The 21,141-nt window shown below is 37.8% G+C and overlaps 1 protein-coding gene across 5 annotated transcripts; it reads right to left on the reverse strand.

The window, feature by feature from the left end:
• Positions 1-43: 43 nt before the first annotated feature.
• Positions 44-19,125, reverse strand: STARD4 (StAR related lipid transfer domain containing 4). 5 transcript variants are annotated; one of them, XM_074328614.2, is made up of 6 exons: positions 18,948-19,125; positions 10,889-11,003; positions 8,999-9,048; positions 6,093-6,219; positions 5,145-5,259; positions 44-4,234 (listed from the first exon to the last, which is right to left on the reverse strand). In XM_074328614.2, exons 2-6 carry the CDS (start codon positions 10,991-10,993, stop codon positions 4,005-4,007), a joined length of 627 nt encoding a protein of 208 aa, XP_074184715.1. In that variant the 5' UTR covers positions 10,994-11,003; positions 18,948-19,125; the 3' UTR covers positions 44-4,004. The 5 variants fall into 5 exon arrangements, with proteins under 5 accessions (XP_074184715.1, XP_074184714.1, XP_074184716.1 ...); XM_074328613.2 differs by having other exon boundaries at positions 18,869-19,125; XM_074328615.2 differs by lacking the exon at positions 18,948-19,125 and adding an exon at positions 18,684-18,819.
• Between the last annotated feature and the right edge of the window lie 2,016 nt (positions 19,126-21,141).

Genomic DNA, 21,141 nt, shown 5'->3' on the forward strand with positions numbered 1-21,141 from the left:
TGTCAGTGTTTAAGGTTAAAGCAACTTACACAGACAGCAATGATCAATTATAAGAGTATCTAGAAATTTTATTGATATATTTTATAACAATTTAAAAATAAATTAACACATGCTCTTAGTTTAATAAAGGTTCTAGTTTTACATACTAGCTCATAAAAGAAATAAACTTCTTAAAAAATAAAGTCTATATATAGTATAGCTTTTATTGAATTGCAAGAGATGAATTTTATTTAACTATGCATGTAAAATCTCTGGAAACAAAATAATAAAGAAATCCCAATTCCAATTTCCTTTGCTCTGGGATTAACCTAATGTTTCTTCTATGCTCAGATCCCACCATCTTCTATTTCTAGAAGTGGAATAAGAAAGGCATGGGAGACACACCAGACAAGTTACACATTGTACATTATAAACAGGTTCTTATAAAAACCTGGTCAAGTCTCTTTGCTTTTCTGAGTTTTGTTCATTTATCCATAGGTTTGGGATAGCTACAGTATCCACAAAATTACAAGAAACTGGATTTTAACGAGATTCTAAGGATGATAGTGTGCTCTTGAGTAAACAGGTAAAGTTTTTATCTATATCAAAGGGAATTACGCATACTTAAAAGCTTTTTTTTTTTTACTGGGAGATAATTTCCAACATAGAAATCTAGTTTCAAATATATCCAACTGCAATGAACAGTGAAATGAGAGAACTTTAATATTTATAATCTCTCTTTAATACTCTAGAAGTTTATATTATATGTAACTGCAGAATACTAAATTCCCATAATTATTTTTTCTGAGTATCTGTCAAACTTAAAGAGTTAATCAAGAATTATCAATACAAACTAAAATTTCACACAAAATATCATTGACAAATTACTTTTTCTTGTATGAAACTAATTTTCTTAAAAAAATAGGTACCATGTACTAAAAACAGTACTGGGCCAAGTATTTCCTGCATACACATTTCTAATGCAAACTAGTTACAAGCTAGACAAAATAACCAACCCATAACAATAAGGCAGATTATATTCTTTCATTAACTGTCCTATGCAGTTATCTTTAAAGGAAAGTATTTTCTTGGCTATAATTTTTATTTTATTGAAAACTACTCACTGATTTATTTCTATTGTTCAGACGTCCCCATTTAGCAAGCACTGAAAACTCCAGAGACCAGAAAAGATTTTGTATTTAAGAGAGTAAATCCTCTACTTCATATTCTAGGAAGACAAATTAACACATATACTATAGAACTGTGCTATTCAATACAGGCCACTGGCCTCACGTGGATAATGAGCACTTAAAATGTGGCTAGTCTAAATTAGTAAAACACATACCAGATTTCCAAGAATTAGTACAAAAGAAGATTAGCTATCTTAATGAATTTTTTTGTATTGATTACATGTTGAAATGATAATATTTTAGATCTATTCAGTTAAATCAACTGTATTATTAAAATTGACTGCAGCTATTTCCTTTTTAATGTGGCTGCATAAAATTTAAAATGACACATATGGCTTACATTATTTTTCTATTCCACAGCACTGCTATAGAAACAGCAGATTCAGTTATATGTTAATATTCATCCCAGTCCACACTGTTAAATTTTTCTCTCATATGGTACTTGAGATCATATTTTAATAGATTAACCAAGGTTCCTGAGCTTAGATTCAAATACACCTCCTACTCTTACAAACAAAACCAAACGAAATCTACTCTAATCTTTTTCATCACCTTCTTTATACTGGCAATTGTGCTAAACTTTGGTTAGGTCTGAGTCTGCAAAAAGGCAACAGAGACCTTTCTGGGAGATGGAAATGTTCTAAAACTGGATTGTGGTGATGTTTACACAACTATAAATGTATCAAATATAATTTTTCAATCCACCATATGACTCAATATTGCAATGAAAATTTTTCCATGAGTATCCTGTTACCTGCAGAGGGTCCACATTTAACAGAGGATTATGTAATCACTACCTGGAAGTGTAGGTTGAAAAGGACAAAGGGAACATTACAGTAACTGGGAGTGGGAGTTTATCTGCCTTTAAGGGCACCCAGATCAGGCGATAATAGCCCTCAAGTACAATCTTGTCACAAGTCCCTTTATTCAATCTTGGCCCCTGATAATGAATATCTGCTGGTACTTCCACATCCTACATAGTGTACTGGAGTACAAGAAACTTCCTACTCTACACTAATAAAATCAAATAAAAAAATACAAGAAATCAAAATTAACATTTAACAATTTCCACGGGAAACTGAAAGCTCAATTGCTGAGTTTCCTTTTCCTATTGCAAGAAGAAAAAATGTGGCAGAGAAATCCAGCAACTCAAAAGTTACAGTCAATTTACAAAAGAATATTGGCGATTAACAAATTTCAAGTTAAGAATATATAATCATTTATGAGTTGCTCTGTCAGATCTTGAAACAAATTATTTTCAATCTAAAAACAGATTATTCACCATGAATACTGTGGTGCAGCCATTTTTTTGTTTTTTTTGAACATCAGCAAAAAAATGAAAAATAAAACCAAAAATCAGCTCTACTTTTTCTACTTTATCAAAATGGATCTGAAGAGCTGTGACTTATACTTTCTTTACACTCAGGAAAACATAGTAAATAAAACACAGATTAAACCTTCATGCACTTGAACCACTATATGCTTTTGTGCTTTTTGTGGCCTCTCTACCACGTTATTTCCAGAGCTCACTTTACCACGTATTAACCAAAAAAAAAAAGAGAAGAAAGAAACAATGGAAACAGTAGTAACACAGAAAGAACTCACATTGGACAATGAAATAGATTTCAGGATGTGTGCATGTACACAAACATAACTACACATAAATACATACAAAAATGTGCACGGATATGTTGCATTATCTCAAGCTTTCCTTTCAGAAAGGAAGGATAGTTCAAAAGGCAAAGAGTCATTTGGAATGTTAAAAGCATTTAGGAATGTTCATTTAAGGCAGCCATAGAATCATAGAATCAAAGATCCTATTATAGTCCATTCTACTTATAAAATAACTCATCTAGGCATTTGGAAAAATCTATGAATGCATTTGTTATAGTTGCATACTGACAATACATCACAATTGTTAATGTTTATGAATCAATTAGTAGTATTTTATGAGTTGAATGATACTTTTACAACTGAAATATGTACAGAACGTTCACTGAATTAGGCTTTCTAGGAGATGATTCTGTTTTTGAACACAGGACAATACCAGCCACTTCACACAACCCAATGTGGTATCCCCAGCACATATTTCACAGTTTTTTGTACTGTCTTATTCAGGCATAAATGTTTTAAGACTCTCAAAATAAACACACGTAAAGATATAACTACTATATTTTTAAAGATACCTACAAATGAATGCTGTCTATGTATTAAAACTGAAAAACATTTGAATTGTACCTAGAGTTACTATGATATCTATTCTTTTCTTATTTCTGATCTTTTTAATACTTAAAAGTAGTGCAAGTCAATTGACAATGAAGTTCATCTTTATAAAATATAGAAAAGAGCTTTTTTCTTTAGTCCAAGATATTGGCAAACTCATAGAGCACACCAAATGTAAAGGACTAATATTTAATGTCCAAAAAAATTAAACTTTTACAAAATGTTCATAAAGCTCTAAAATAAATGATTTTAATCTAACAGCATGAAGCTTGTGCTTTAATTTCCAAGCAGCCAAAAAGTTCATACTGAGGCACTATTCAATTTCTTAAGAGTTTGCATCAATGAACTGTTATCTACAGTTTATCTTGGTAGATTTCTGTCATACTCTCCATTCCTAGACACACGGCCATACCAAACAATGTGTACATAACTGTTTAAGAAAACTGAAATGCCCTCTCTTAGATAGCTGTTTACTTTAGGAATAAAATAAACCAAAAACATCTCCAATTTTTCTACAGACTGTGCAGAGAGAGGAAATGGTGATTTTTACAGACCATGCAGCTGAGAGAAAAGAGTTATTTAGGACCTTAGCACTACAAGTTTAAATGTCATTTATGCCTTTCGTAAGGCTTTTCGTAAGTCACCATAGAAGTTGATTAAAGTGCTTGCCATGGCTGTATCTACTGCAGACTGAGGAAGCATCCCACGCAGATCCGTCTGAATATAGCCTGTTAAAAGGCTCTGCTTTGCATTGTCTTTAAGTGGAACACAAAACCAACCACAGGGATGGTTATAGCCACGAACAAATTCTGGTTTCTTTTCACCCCAGTCAAGACTTACCCCTGCAAGGCAATTTAAAAATAACACTATTAATAGCAATGACTGACATTAGTCTAAATCTCTCATTAAAAATATTATCAGATTTCTTGTTTAGATATTTTTCTTCTTATCCCTGTAGTTGAAAATTAAGCCCCAAGAGGGACCACGGAAGAATGAAAAAAATAATTTCTAAGCAGAATTTTGACAGGGGGCTAGTGGATAGAGAATGGGGAAAATTCTAATCCCTTCAGAATAGATGACGTCATGTCACCTTGGTAACTCCTTTGAAACTGCAAGTCTTGGATGTAGCATCCAGACCTCAAGGTGCCAATAAACAATGGTGCCATCACTGCTCCCTACAGGCACTACCATATCCAACTTTGGTACTGGCTGGTTAACAAAAAAGAAGTAGACGCTTAACTACAACTGTCAACTCAAATATATACATCAAAAATATTCATTTACCTATAGATATCTTAGAAATCAAGAGCCTTTTAATAGCAGTATTTTTAATTTTGAAAAGAAAAATACTAAATAACCCAAGGAAGGAAAAACCATTTTTGCACATACCACATCTATTTTTTCTGTTTATGACTAAGAAGCTGTTTTCTGTTTCCTTTTTATGAATAGAAGGAAATCCATTTACTGGATGGATCCCTCTCTTTCTTAGCAGCAGTCATGTGATCCATATTTGTTAGCTGTGACCTTGAGGGTACCATGTAACTAGGAATAAAAACTTATCAGAAATATTTCAGAACCCTTCTTGATATTGTTATTTTAATTCCTAGGGTTCAGCATTTGCAAACAAAGTTTAGTGATTATAAAATAAATTGAAGGTTGAAAATATATCTTGCATAGAAAGAAACATCCATCCTAGAAAACTCAAATATTTAAAATAAACTGAAAGAAAGTGTAAGGTCTTGAGATCATTACCACAGGATAAAAGCCCGTCTTCATAGGCCACAGTGTAGGACAAATCAACAAACTCTCTTGGGGAAATGATATTCCAAAGCTGACCAGCAGTAGTGTAACGCAAAACACAGCAATTCTGAAAGAGAAAGAGTAACAGGTGTTACTACTATAGGGATACATAGAAAGACTCATATATCATTAGTTAATCTTTAGTAAAAAACTAATACTCATTTAAAAAGTATTAATAACAATTCCTATAGTGATGCTGACAGGTTTAGATGGCTGTTCTAAATCTCACTGCTACTGTATCACATGAAGAAGATATACGATCAAAATATAGAGTTAAGTTAGACAGTATCCAAATCTATAATTCAATACAGTCGTTTTGTATCCTGTCTGATATTCAACATGGAAGTAGGTGGTACAGACTGCAGATATTTTAAGATAAAATCCATAAATACCTTGACTAAAACACCAAATGGTTCAAGAAATTCTGACATGGCAAGAACTGAATTAATAAAAATGGCAAAAGAGAGTGAGCCAGATTTGGCGACATAATACTCTAATGCCCAAGGTGGCATTTTTATCTTCGGTCTTTGATTTTGGCTAAATATTAATGGAAAATTACCAAGAAACCTGAATATGATGGTGTTTTCAGATTTTAAATTTCAGAACCTCAAATAGTTTTACAATTAAAGATGCTGATGATTTTCTTAAGCAGCAAGAACACAGCTATTGTGGAAAACAAACTCAGTTCTGATTCATAAGTTAATATGAGGAAACTCAAGCTTTTTGAAAGGCAGCAAAGCTTCCCCTGTGAGGTCTCTGCCGTGACTTTACTCTCAAAGCAAAGAACACAAGTGTGTACACATGGTCACACCCACATGTGCTCGTGTGCTCTCTCTCTTTCTCTCACTCTCTCTCTCACAAACACACACACAATCTGAAATAACGTTTCTAAACAAATACCTCTTCAAATTGCTCCAAAATATCCATTGACGTCATTAGACTGTCCCAATCCACGCGACAGGGACCTGGGAGAATGTGGTCCATCACACTATTGAAAACATCGTCTATAACACCTTGGGCTTTGAAACTGGAGAAAAAAATATTCAAGTCAAATACTATTAGAATGAAAAATTTCAGAGCTAACTTGAAGAAGAGTAAGAATTCATTGAGCCCTGCAAGGGATGATGGGCTGCGCCCCCTGCAACTAAGATTGAACACGGCACCTTGAACTGAGCTGCCGCTGAGCTCCCGGATGGCTCAGTTGGTTGGAGTGCATCCTCTCAACCACAAGGTTGCCGGTTCGACTCCCGCAAGGGATGGTGGGCTGCACCCCCTGCAACTAGCAACGGCAACTGGACCTGGAGCTGAGCTGTGCCCTCCACAACTAAGATTGAAAGGACAACAACTTGACTTGGAAAAAAGTCCTGGAAGTACACACTGTTCCCCAATAAAACCAAGAAGTTAACTACAGCACTGTATTTTATGGGGAAGAAATGACAATGACCTAAATATTTATCTGCAGGCAAATTTGCAAACAGATAAACACACTGGGGTATATTCACATGGAAGTGAAAGAATAGATTTATGTGGCTAAATCCTGAAACCATAATACCGAATGGAAAAAATTAAAAGCAATTTACCAAAGGAAACACACACACACAAAGTATGAAACAAGAATAATACACACAACTTCAGGATAGCAGTTACCTCTGGGGAGGAAAGAAAAGAGAAGAAATGAGAGACAGACTGGCTTTAGCTTTATGAGCAACATTTTGGGGAGTCTTTTTTACTTGTTTTTTAAAGCAACTGAAGCCTTTTTACCATTTTATAAGTATCTCAAGTTCAAACCTGTGTTATCTCCCCCATCCTAACTCTGCTCTTCCATCCTGTATTCTCTAACTTGGGGTAGAGGTAATACACATTAATCCAGTCACCCAAATTAGAAATCTGGGATTTTGACTCTTCTTTTTCTCTTAACCACATTCCAACAGTCACAATTAAGAAGTCACCAACATCTTATCACAATCATTTCCTAAATGTAAAGTGCTCATGAGAATACCTGATTCTCAGTATGTTAATTATCATCATCATCACCACCACCACCACCGACGACACCGACACCACCACCACCACCGCCACCACCGCCACCACCGCCACCACCGCCACCACCGACACCACCGTCACCACCGTCACCACCGACACCACCGACACCACAGCCGCCGCCGCCATCATGTGCATTTGCCCTTTTCAACTCCCAAGCTTTGTCTTCCCGAGCTGTGTCCGACACAACGCTGAATCAATCTCTAGCTTTTTTGATCACATATCTCTTTAAGAATCTGAAAAAGGCCACAAATGCCTTCCCAGGAATAACACACTGACAAAATTTTTTATACAAGCTTAGTGGAACTTTGGGAAGCTAGCCATGGACTCCCAGGGTAAAAACCTCTCTCTGAACTTCCCATGCTCACTTCACAATGTTATTTCACAATGTTATTAGAGTAAATTTGAAATCCTCTGAGGACCTGGGAGGTGGGGATGAACATTGAACAGAGGGTAAGTGTGATACTGAACTCCTTATTTTAGCATTCAAAAATCTTTCAGACACATGCTCTCCCCACCCCCATACTTTATGCTCCAGCTATACAAATACAACTTCTACTTGCCTAAACACACTCATCTGTGTTGACGCAGCACATGCAATTCCCTGTGCCTGGAGTATGAGTCAGTCTCCCATTCCCTAAGAAATACCGATTCTTCCTTTAAGGCTCAGCTCAAGTATCAGCTCCTGTATGAAGTCCTTCAGTATCACCGATGTGTAATGCTTTGCTCCCTTAGCACTCTTTACACATTTCATTCCCCACTGGATATTATTGACCTAAAGAATTAAACTCTACAGTTGCTTACAATGCTTAATCCAACTCCAGTTTCCCTGCCCTCATCATAAATATTGTATAACTCATCTTTCTGGAAACACTGTCTGTTATTACACTTCAGAACATTCTGTATATAGGAAGTGGGGGCCAGACCCTAGTTGATTTTAAAAAGATCCGAGTTGCAAGGATGTGAACATTCCACTGCAATTATACAAGGCAACTGTCCCCCACTGGCTTTGAAAAGAAATATTTTTTTCTGGTTAAAGACATAATTCATGTTCAACTATATGCAAACACCAAAAAATGGAAATAAAAATCAACCATAAAATCGCCATCTAGAGGTATATATTTGGTGTTAAATAAAAACATTTCAATATTTAAAAATATATAAAGTCAACTCACAATCGGTACTACTACTACATGCACTTGAATATTCTGCTTTATTCACTTTAGATTATATCTTGAGCATTTTCTCATGTTTTCAAATGCTTGAAAATGTTTTATAAAAACTGTAAAATATCACATATATGTTCCATAATTTAATCGTCCTCCAACTATTGACTATTCAAGTTGTTTTCATTTTTAACACTATAAGCAATGCTGTGATGGATGAGACAAATACTTAGCTATTATCTTTCTGATGATTTCCTCAAGGTGAAGTCCTAGCATAAAGTATGCTACAGCACTGAATAATTGTAGAAGAATATTAGAAGAATCTTACACACCAAGCTAAGAAATTAAGATCTTATCAGCCATTTGATATCATTATTTATAATCAGCTCACCATCAACTCAGTCCATCTATGGACATTCTAAAGGCTCTAAATTCAAAAGGTGATTTGCTTCTCAGAAAGTTTAAATCTTAAAAGCAAAGGCCAAATTTTACTAGTAATGATCATTTAATGATCATAAATGTGTGTGTGTGTGTGCGCGCACGCGCGCAAAACACTTAGCATTGGCTTAGGAGCTACATAAACTACTAGAATTTACTTACAGATATCCATTAAATTCTTCTGAAGGTTTTCTCCAAATTGTTACATCTTTCTGGAAAAATAAAAACAGTATATGGGGATAATTACATAGTGAAACCCTGAATATAAAACTGACAATTTCATAAATCTAGAGTATTAGTCTTTGCCTTAAAATAAAACTTAAGTAAATAGTCAGATATGCATAAAAGTCATTTATACCATCAAATGATCCCTATTTGAATTTCTTCTGTATCCTAAAGTTCTTCACATTTACTTAAATCATAGACCTCCAAAAGAGATTTTTCAGTAGGTTAATGAGTCCTAAACACTATGAAGAGTCAGTGATGGTCCTATCTCACTGGCTATTGTCATTTGCCTTATTCCAATCTTATCTTCTGACAAATTTAGACTAAAACATTAGGAACGCTAAATATTTCATCCTAAACTTGCTCATATCTTTTAAAATATTAAACAATTCACATCTATTATGACAGTGCTACCTTGAATTAGTCCCTACATTTTTTTTTCTGATCTTTGCCCAAGAAAGTCTGAACATCAGAATAGCTACAGCACTTAACCGGAAGTGTCCTGGAAGTATCACTCAGCCATGTGATAGTCTGGGCATGTCATATTGGTAAAAAAGAATACTAACTGGCCACCGTCACAGGCTTGTTGAAATATCTGAAACTATTCCAAACTATCAATTACTGTACTTCCTTAAATTGACAATGATTCATTTTATTTCTTGATTTTAGAGACTATGCTTTAGGCTGTTATTACCATGAGAATATTCTCACGTCCAATATTTAAAGAACTAATGAAAGCAGTGCAGGATTACTGTTTTTCCGTTTATGATATGCTAAACTACCGACCGAATTAGCAAAATTATCTATTCTGCACATCCATCTGAAGTATGATCTATATATATATATATTTTTTAATTATTTCTTTTCAGTTACAGTTGACATTCAGTATTATTTTATGTTAGTTTCAGGCGTACAGCACAGTACCTAGACATTTATACACTTTATGCACACATTCCCCCTGATCAGTCTCGTACCCATCTGGCACTACACACAGTTGTTGCAACATTATTGATTATGTTCTCTGCACTGTACTTTGCATCCCCGTGACAATTCTGTAACTACCAATTTGTATTTATTAATCCCTTCACTTTTCTCACCCAGTCCCCCCACCCCTCTGGCAACCATCAGTCTGCTCTCTGTATCCATGAGTCCGTTTCTGTTTTGTTTGTTTGCCTATTTTGTTCTTTAGATTCCACATATAAGTGAGATCATATATTTGTCTTTCTCAGTCTGACTTATTTCACTTAGCATAATACCCCCTAAGTCCATCCGTGCTGTTGCAAATGGTTAAGATTTCATTATTTTCTATGGTTAATATTCCATTGTATATATGTATTACTACTTCTTTATCCATTCGTCTATTGATGGGCACTTGGCTTATTTCCATATCTTGACTATTGTAAATAGCGCTACAATGAACATAGGGGTGCATATATCTTTTAGAATTAGTGTCTACAGATAAATACCCAGAAGTGGGCTTGCTGGGTCATATGGTAGTTCTATTTTTAATTTTTTGAGGAACCCCCAAACTGTTTTCCATTGTGGCTGCATCAATTTGCAATCCCACCGACAGTGTACAAGGGTTCCATTTTCTCCTCATCCTCACCAACCCTTTTTTGTTTATTGATTTTATTAATAGCCATTCTGACAGGAGTGAGGTGCTCTCTCATTGTAGTTTTAATTTGCATTTCCCTGATGATTAGTGACACTGAGCATCTTTCCATGTCTATTGAGTATGGCCGTATCTTTCCATACCATTTTGAAAGTCATCAACCAATTCATTAGATAGACGATACACCCCAAATATAAGTAATTAAACTAATTTACCATTTTCTTTGCAACTCGCCACTTATCATCTTCAATGCTATGGTACTGGATGAGAGTGTTTTGAACTTTAGTTGCAAAAGCAGTAGCATCAGGCAGGACTTCCATTTTTTCTTCCCTGTTACAGAGACCAAGACTAATATTAGCAAACAGCACAGTTGATGCAGTAGTTCAAATGTGGCTTCATAACAGAATCACCTGGGGACTATAAAAGATGCCTGTATCTGGACCCGACCCCAGATCAATCAGAATCTCTGAGAGGAGGAATTGGACATAGGTGTTTTTCTAAACGCTCCCAAGGTGAGGAACACATAGTTAGGGATGAGAATCACACATTTTGAGTTGTTAAAATCACCCATATAGAAATAAAATGTAATCCTATTTTTCCTAATAGATCTAATAAAAAGGAATAAATTATAAAACTCCAGATCAAATGAAGAAAAAAAATGCTGTTTCCAAAATGCAAAAATAATACAAAAAGCATAAGCTCTTTAAAAAGTCCTTCGATTTCAGCCTCTGAAAATTTTTATTTTACCATCCAGCAGAATTAGGACTCATTCTAGCAAACACATGACAACCACAACTGGGAAGGTCATCTTACATCCTTTAGGATAGAGTTACAAAACTCAGAACAATTTCAAAATTTTGAAGAACTCTTACTGTTTTCAATGTTGTATTTCATTTGATGAAGTGTTAGGATTCAGTTAGGTAACTGAGTAAGGAGGGAGGTCATATGAAGTCTTTTAGAACCACCAGTATAGCATAAATAAATGGTTTATAATGTTAAGGCAATAATTTTAACTATATAAAGAAGAAAAGTACTATATCATTAATAATCCTAAAGATAAGGTACCGCTCAACATTATTTTTAAAGGGAAATGATTATAACCTTGAAAGATAATAAACTTAAATGAGGGATTCTGTAATGTGATGGATTTAAAACACTGCTGCAAATTGTTTGACACACTTTCCATCAAGAGGTTGAGTCTGTATGACTTTCCAGGCTAGGTTCGGAAAGTCCGCGTACCTTCTGCAGGTTTCTTTTAGAGTACTTGTTCTGGGAGCCTTTGATCAACTGCAGGCATGCAAAAACTCTGGTTAGCCTGAGGCTGACATGTGGAAAGACCCAGGAGGGGAGATGGGGAGAGAGGACGATACCACAGCAAAGTCCCAGATCCAGAAACTTATTTAGAGCTTCATGCCTAATGGGCATCTCTTGCTCCCCTCAACTTGCCTGTCTTCCCATCTTAACAATTTACTATCAAAATAGTAATTTAGCCAGTTGCTCCAAGTCAAAAGCCTTGAAATCACCCTTAATAGGAATCCAGAGATTCCTACTGATACCACCTTATCCTATCTGCCTACAACGCTCTTGTCCTACTGGTTTTTTCTGTTCCTCAAATAGGCCAAGCTCCATACTTACGTTGGGCCTTTGTACTTGGCATTTCTCTGCCTGGATTACTAGACCCCAAACCTGAGCGTGACCAATAAAAACCAGTCATGACAATTTCAGTTTAAACCTTTTGTCCTTAATACAGACTTCCATAAGTCACAACTATTTTCTTCACAGTGCTTATCACCGTCTGAAATTAACTTGTTCCTTTATTGGTGTACTGTATTACGTTCTTTGACCATCACGTCCCCCGCGAACAGAGCAGGCGCCCCTGTCTGCCTTACTCACCACTACATCCCCACCAACTAGGACACAACAGGGACACAACTAGAACCCTGCCTGGGACACAACAGGCTCATCATCGCTGTGGAAGTACGCTTGCTTCAAAACAAGAATTATTTGGTCTTAACTATGTCTCCTGTTGGTGCCATCGCCAGTAAAAGCCTAAAGGAGAAAAGGCTTTGGGGGAAAAGCTGCCCATTTACAGACCCATCAAGTTACAACTAAAAAGTAGGTGAAGATCTAAATGAAATAACAAGGCTCAAGCCTCTATGGGAATAAGGCTGCAATTCTCAACTACAGACACATACATCAGAATCTCCTTTGTCGTTGCTGTTGACAAAAATTCTCTCCTTAGGCTCCTCTGAGTCCTTTATTCGACAAAGTCTAGCTCTGGGGCTTGCTCTTTGTCCCCTTAGTCCAGTCTTAGCAAGAATCCTGCTGACTCGGTTTAGTGAAAATTTCCCCACCCTCAAAACTTGCTCACCTTATCCTCAATCTTAACACCCTGACCTGCCTTCAGCAAGAATCCTTTCCAGTCGATTTAGCCAGAATCCCCCTTACCCTTAATGTTTCCTCTTAGCAATTTTTCCATCCACTGATACCTACCCTGCTCCTTGGCTATAAATCTCCATTTGTCCTTGTTGAATTCAGAAGGGAGCCGAGTTCTATACTGAGATTTCCTTTTTCCATCGCAATAGTTCTTGCATAAGATTTGCTTTTACCACTTTAACTGCTGTCTGCCTCAGGTTTTCTTTAATACTGTTTTTAGATGTTAGATTTCAGGACCCACTGCCAGACAGTCTGATTTAGTGGGTCTGTTCTGCGGTAGGCCCCCAAAATCTAGGTCCTTTACAAAGCCTCACTGGCCATTCTGTTATTCAGCCAAGGTTAAGAGCCATTAATCTAAAAACTAAAGGTGACAGAAATAAATGTTGTAGTTAATATTTAATTAGCGCAAAGCAGAGCATACAAGCCAGTAAAAATGACAAACACTACAATGATACAGAACTGGCTCCCTAAGGTTCTATCTCTGGGACCTGTGAATTAAACTAACAAAAGCTAGATTAACAGGAGAAAATGTATGGATGAAATTCAGGGAATCAGTAACGCAGTTAAATTGAGCTAGTTTGCACTTTAACTCACCACACAGCTCACTATCTAGCCACCTGTAATCAGACTTGGTTTGTTTGCAGTTTGATCCATCCTGATATTCAGCTGTTTTCTCCTTGTTTCTCCCCTCACTGTTAACTGAAGAACTCTGTTTCCTCCCTTTCTCAAGGCAACCCATACCTCGTTAGTTAACAACATCCTAACCTGGAAAAAAGCAATTTCTTAATCCTTAGGCGCCCGGACACTGGAAACCAATTTACAACTCCCTTGCGGTATTTACTGGTGACAAATTAAAGTCCCAGGCCGCTATGGCCGAGTCCAGAGTCCAGAGTCCGGAGATAACGTCATCTTCAAACAGACCAGACCCCAGGAAGTGATGTCAGCCCTCAAAACTGCCTAAGTAACTCCCCCTTTCCAACATAAGAAAAAGCTAACTTGAAGTTAGGTGCAGCTGTCCACTCTCAGGCTCTGGACTCTAACCCGGTGACCCGGCCCCAACCCCACCTTCCTACCCCACCTCCACCCTCCCACCCACTCCTGGTATTTCTCTCCTTACCACCCACAGCAGCCGTCATCTTTGGACACTGCCAGGGTGTCATGCAGAGTCTCAGCTCCCGCTCCCCACATAAGAATGCAGAATATGGTGAGGCCAAAAAGGAACACCCACGGTGCCATAGGTAGGGGAGTCATACCACTATATTCTCACTGGCGGCTGAGTTAGAGACACAGGAAGCAGGAGCCACACGATTTGCAACCTGCCGTCTGCTTCTCTGTCAACCAACCAACCCCACTTGCTAGCTGCAACCCACCGTGCTAACTGAATCTGCGCTTGCTAGCTCAGCCACCATCCGCTGCTAGCGTAGCCACGGCAGTTATATTAGTGGCCAATGGCTCACTGGTTACAGCTGACGGCCAACTAGCCACAGCTGATGGCCATCCGATCACAGTTGACCGCCATTTACTACCTGAGCCAGCACCTTTCCACGTGAGGCTGAGAGCCTGGAAACTGCACTCCGGGCTCTGTCCCCACACATGGGCATTCTCTCTCTGCCCTAACTTTAATAAAAACTTTCTTCATTCTCCCACTTTATAGAGTCTGTGAATACTTTCACCTTTTGCGAACAACCAGGGGTTAATTCCACGCCATGACAGGAAAGACATACAAATTTCAGTTGATGTCAACATTGTAATTTTTATCTGCACAGAAGCCTTCACAGAAAGTACGTGGAGACCCAAGGAAGCAGTTAGACCCTGGGACCATTGCACCATTTTAGCAAAGGATGATAAATTGTGGAGAAGTGACAAGACAAAGGAAAAGGGGTTTGGGCTTCCAGGGATGATAATTATTGGAAGGTAAACGCAAGAAAGGAAACTAACAGGAGAGAGGGTTATTTTAGTAAAGTTTGTGCAGACGATCTTGGTGCCAACTTTCTGTCTCTAGTGATAAGAATTGTTCTCCTAGGATAGCAGAGGCGGCAAGACCTGCACAAAAGGAAATTTGTGGCCTACTTTTAGGCAGGTAGTAAGAGTGAAAAGAGCTCTTTATAAATTTGCTGTTTCTTAATTGCCTTCAGTACAAAATAATCTTTATTCCAAAGAGCACATCCTTTCAAAAACATGGGAAAGTATATAGAGAAAATTCAATAATTTGACATTTAGGATCTACGTAAGTGACACAAAATGTATGATAAGTATAGCTCCTATCCATAGACTAAAAGTGGATCCGTTCGTTCAAAAATTCTGCCAGTCAGGAATATATCCCTTATCCATTTGAGAGACTGCCAACTTGATAGCCAGTACAATGACCTTATTCAAAAGTATGTTACAAACAAGCACAAGTTCTTAGAGATTACTTGCAAAATAAATTTCATTTATCTATTACTGGAATCATTATAATTAAATAACACTCTTTAAACCCAAAGGTCACCTGCCAGGTTTCTGTGGTTAGAAGACAAGAGAATTTTTTCAAAACTATTTGATAGAGATCAAAAATGAAATGGAAAGCTATTTTTATCATAGAAAACATCTCTGTGCAAATCGAGTACACAAAATGTAAGCAATAAAAAAATGCTCATAAAGATGAGAATCTGAATCTTTAAGGTGTTTACCTTAGTAAATCGTTCACTCCTACATCAGTATAAAATCCAAGCTCCTTAATATGGCTTATGGCCCCTTTTATGAGTTGGTTGAACTTCACTGCCTAATTTCTACTCTTCTTTCCTGGATTCCCCTAAAGAGTAGGTTAGCAACTCTGTAATACAATTATTCACTTATCTTCTCACATTTAACTGTAAATCTTTTGGGGCAAGAAACGAGATGACTTGTTCAATGTTAAACTCCTATGTCTAGCATACGGTAGAAACTTATTAAAGAAAAAAGGAAAAAAAAAATGGGTGGACCGTGAGCTACTAGTGTCATTTATGGAAGACCTCAAGACATCTAAGGCAGTCCCATTTATACGAATCATTATTGAGCCTCTGAATGACTAAAAAACTTCCATTACCATAATAAATCACAATAATTTCTCAGAGGTTTTATTTACCAAGCATCTCTTATATACCAGGTCCTAGAACTATAGAAATGGATGTAATCCAGTGTTTCCTCTCAAAGTTGACTTATTTCACCCTTTAAAAAAACCTTTAACTGCAACAATAACAAAAACGAAAACATTAAAAACTCCTATTAATGAGCCACTGTAAGGGTGATGGAGTAGGAGGTAGGAAGGAAAGGAAAAGAACAAAGTAAGTGTAAACTTGGAACGTTCTTTTAGCCAAAGCCAGGCAGTTATTTCTTGCGTGGATGTTTTTTCATCAAGATGAAGTCCAAAAGGGAATAATTGTTACTGTCTAAACTACCTATGTGTGGGCAGGCATGACAGAGGATCTCTGGAAATACAGGGGGTGCCAAAAAAATGTATACACATTTTAAGAAAGGAAAAGAACTGTATTAAAATTACACTGATGGTCACCACTTTGAGCACCTCTTGGAATTGCAGAAGTCAAATATGACTTGTATTCATCTTTTGTTCTTGGTATATAGTGAGTATTACAATTTTAATAGTGTTTTCCCTTCTTAAAATGTGTATACTTTTTTTTTTTTTTTTAGCACCCTCTGTATATTCCAGAACCAAGAAGGGGCAGTATTGGGGTTATCAAGGTCTTGGCCCTCTTTTAATATAATGGGGCACTCATGTTAATCGAAAAGAAAGCATACAACATGCTCTACTGCAATCTCCATCTGTGTGGAGAGTGTCAGGAAAATGTTTTAAATACCATTCTGAACACCATCTTACTAATTCTTTTATTCCCTTTCTTGACTTATATCAGGAAACTCTCCAACTCCATCACTTACATTTCAGAGAGAACAGGTACCACTCAACCTTAGCAGAATCTAGCAGCTCCATGTAAAAGGTTATATGCTCTTGACAGTTCTATTACTCAGTGCTGAGTAATGTCCACCTTCAGTTTTTCCTTCCTTTAACCTTTTTGTTCATGATTTCTGTACATATTTTTGAAATGATCACCAGTATAGATAGTGGCTGACATCATAGAGTGAGCAGCCTTGTTAAAATTTTTCTTGAAGCCATCTATGAGCACCAGTCTTTGACCAATACAACTCCAATTATTGTCAAATATATGTCACAGTGAAACAGTCATAGGTTTTATTTTAAATATGGAACATAATAAACATCTTAACCCCTAATAAAAAGTGAATGCTATAAAAATATGTTTGTACTCATGTAGTATGATTAAGTCTCAATTCACTTGTTAAAGAAGCTCATATCAGAATTAACCTTCCATTAATTGATATGGGTTTCATTCAGGTGAATAGCTTCAATTTAACATGCCATAGATTTTTCCCCAAGATGTTATGCAAACCAAGGCCTTATAAATTAAATTATATTTTCACCTAACATAAAAATTTCAGCACAGGCTTGATTTTCAAACAATCCTGAATTGGTAACTTAGCTTTTTCAACTTAGTCAAGTACAACGGTTTCTCATTTTTGAGAATGGCTCTGGCAGGAACGCAACAGGGAAGCCTGCTTCTGCAATGTGACCAATGTTCCGGTTTTAGTGCTCACTTTGGCTTATTTTAGTACAAACTTTACAACAATGTTGAGACTTTTTACAACATTTGAGGCAATATTAAATTCTAATGTCAGCTTTAAGTTTGAGTCGTTAATGTTCAAGCTCCTAATACGTTAATCCTTTATTTAAAATAATAATAATAGCTAACATCTTTTATCATTTGCTAGTATGTGATCAATCTTTCTGGCCACTTTAAATTGTATGATTTCACTTAACCCTCACAAAGAACCTCAAGAGCCGATTCTATTATTATCCCTATTTTACAGAACGGGAAAGTAGCAACTGGGAAATTAATTAGGTCACTTGTCCAAGATCTAACAGCTAATAAGTGACAGAGCCAGATTTCCAAACCAAGGCTTCTGCCTTCAAAGGCCAAAGGTCTATTTTGTAAAATGCTGAAAGCTGATCACAGGCTGGAAGAGACTTTACATTAAATGTAGACAGACACCAAGACACCTAAATTTACGTTAAATTTGTCATATCTTGCCCTGGCTTCTGAACCCAAAATAGCTCAGGTAATATTTCTTAATGGTAAATTAGGGATAATAGTAACACTGATTTACTAAGGAATTACGTGCGTTAACACACTTAGCACCGAACTTGGAAGCACTGGAAAACGCCGTCTTATCATCAACATCATTTCAGTCAAAAGCGTGGCGTGACGATGGATCCTATGCTGTCTGTGCATCTACTAGGAAACCAGGAAGCACTGTGTCCTTCACAGAACGTGACCTCAATGCAACTTCACCACGGCCCTAAAAGCAAGGTTATTATGGTCCCTTCCCCGTTTAACAGATGAAGAAACTGAGGTCTAATCCGCGTCTAAGTCCTTAAACTCGTGAGCGGTGTAGAGGAGCGAGGTGCAAGCCCTGGGATCCTTCCGTCTCGCCCCTTCTCTTCCCTGGACCTGTTTTCTTTCTCACCTGTGAGGTCCACACCCGCCCGGACGCCGGGGCCAGCCATCCTCTCACTCTACAGCGGCCTCTCACACCCCACTCGCAGCAGCAGCTCCGGGAAAACGCACCGGGCTTGGCGCCCCCGACACCCCTGTCACCCTCCCGCCAAGCCCTCACTTCCGCCGCGACTCCGTGCCTCTACCCGCGATTACCTGAGGGAAAACGAGGAGTAGGTGTGGAGCCCCGACAGGTCAGGCCGGGACAGGACTCACTCGCCTCCACAACACCTACCGGTTAAAGCTCTCTCAGCTTCCCCGCCCGTCGAGGTCGCGGGCGGCAGCAGCCAATGGGCGTCAAGCCAATGCCGGTCCCAGCCAATTGGAAGGCACTAAGCTCTTCCGGGAAGGAGGGTCGAAACCCCCGACAGCCAAGCTCCCGGCTCGAACCCGGTGCTGGGAGGGCTGGAAGCAGAAGTTGGCCCGAGCAACGTATGTTTGCTTGGATTGGCTGGCGCGGCAGCATGCGGAGTGCTGATTGGTCGCCGGAATATGGAATGATTCCGCGTGGTGGCGGGAGCCGTGCCAGGGTTTTCCTGCCGGTGTGGGATTTCCTGTGGGTTTGCCTCCGGCGGGCTGTCCCAAGGCTAATTTCAGCCGGGCGAAATACAAGCACAAGGCGGGAGTGAGTGATGACAGTGAGGGGTACGGCTGGTCTAAATTCTTCTCAGCTGTGAACATCTAGTACCTCATAACTGCACTACCCTCCCACGGCCAAAAGTCAAATAAAAGAAAAGGCGACAGTGCCAAGGATGACACGCAGAGGATAATACTCTATTCCGCCTCCCTCCTCCCCGGTTTAGAGAGCGCTATAGGAGCAAGTCATTGCTACAGTGTAAATTGATCTTTCGCCAAACGATTGTCCTCGGATAATGGGGTTGGGAGGACAAACTTGAAAGTAGAGAAGAGGAGAGGGTGTGGCAGGTGGCTTTAGCAGCCAAAGTGTTCTGATTTTCATCTGTTTGAAGGTGAGTAGCATTGCACTCAGTGGCTGTGAAGTCGCCCATCTGATAGAATGTTTGGCAATCGGAAAGGTGTTTGCAAATTGCATTTACTAGGATATGTAGTTTGAAAAAACAAGAGTAGGAGGGAATGCAATGCTACACAATTAGTCGTTATTGATAGACTTGCAATGAGCATAAATAATACTTCATAAGTTTTAAAATTAGCATCACTAAAAGAATCACCACACACCACTTGCTAGTTATTATTGGCAGATTAAAAAAAAATTACCTCGTTCTTTATATATAAAACGAATAATAATTTGGTGGTTGTTTTTCTATTATCATTTCTCAAGTAAAACACACCTACCTTGGGGGGCTGTTAAGTGGATTCAGTGAAATATAAAGTATGTAAAACTTTATACAAAGCACTTTTCCACAACTATTTCAAATTATTGCCCGTATATGTGCAAGCAAGGACCACAATAATTGACCAATAATAACTAGCAAGTTAAATGGGGTTCCAGGCATAGATCTTAAGGCAGATTACTTAGTTTCTGAGTAACTGGACTGGAATTTGGTCCAAGTTTGCTGGACTATAAAACGAGCTCTTCACCCCCACAAAACTCAATGAAAGGCCTAATCCCTGCCCAGGTTTACACAATTTAAGGGTGGAGAGGAACAGGTTGTCATACCCATTTCAGAAAAGGAGAAAATCAGTATCTCTTATTATTAGGATTCAGATGTGGGTACATTGCTCAGCAGCTCTGCATAGTCTCTCACAGAACCCACTAGAACATGCTTAAGACAAAGTTAACAGCTTTTCTTATTTTCTAAGGGGTTGCTGCATAAGGTTATTACATCACGCTTACGTCCAGTAGGGTGGTTTTTGTTTCTTTGCCTTTTGTTCTTCATCTGTTGCCATGATGTGGGGTTTTTTTGGATTTTTTTTTTTTTTTTGGTTTTTTTTATTTTTTTGGTTACAAGTTGGATTAATTAAAAACTACTGTATGTCTATCAAAGTGGAATGCTACTAAAAGCAAAACAGCAGGTTCAGAAAAAAATATATAACTGGAGCTTTAATGAGGGCTTACTATAGACCAGGAACAGTGCTGAGCATTTTATACATATTGACTCATTTAATCCTGATAACAGCTCCATAAGGTATGCACTGCTATTATTATACTCACAAGAGAACTATAGTATGTAGGGCAACAGACAGATCACCCTCCAAATAGTTTGAAAATGGGGAAGTAAGCTTTTCATCTAGAGTTCAAGTATAAAAAATATATATAATGTTTTTGACCAGTAATATAGAAAGTCACCCTAAAGAGACAAAACAGCTTCCGGGACAAGCCCCGGCTATAATCAGACTGAATATATTAACATATCTAAAGAAAGAATTTCCAGAAAAGACACAGAAAAAGGAAATAAAAACAAATACTGTATTTATAATGTATTGCCAGGAGGCAATAAATCTAGAAATAA

The sequence above is a fragment of the Rhinolophus sinicus genome, chromosome 3 (assembly GCF_057876585.1).
Source record: "Rhinolophus sinicus isolate RSI-liver-muscle chromosome 3, RSI-T2T, whole genome shotgun sequence".
Taxonomy (NCBI): Eukaryota; Metazoa; Chordata; class Mammalia; order Chiroptera; family Rhinolophidae; genus Rhinolophus; species Rhinolophus sinicus.

Bases quoted from the DNA above. Each gene is read 5' to 3' on its own strand.
- STARD4 (XM_074328612.2), bottom strand. From the start codon at position 13,192: ATGGAGATTTATAGCCAAGGAGCAGG. The intron at 11,004-13,166 runs GTAGGTATCAGT...TCTCTGTAACAG, and splicing joins ATTTATAGCCAAGGAGCAGG to GGAAGAAAAAATGGAAGTCC. The intron at 6,220-8,998 runs GTAAGTAAATTC...TTTTTTCTCCAG, and splicing joins GAAGAATTTAATGGATATCT to TTTCAAAGCCCAAGGTGTTA.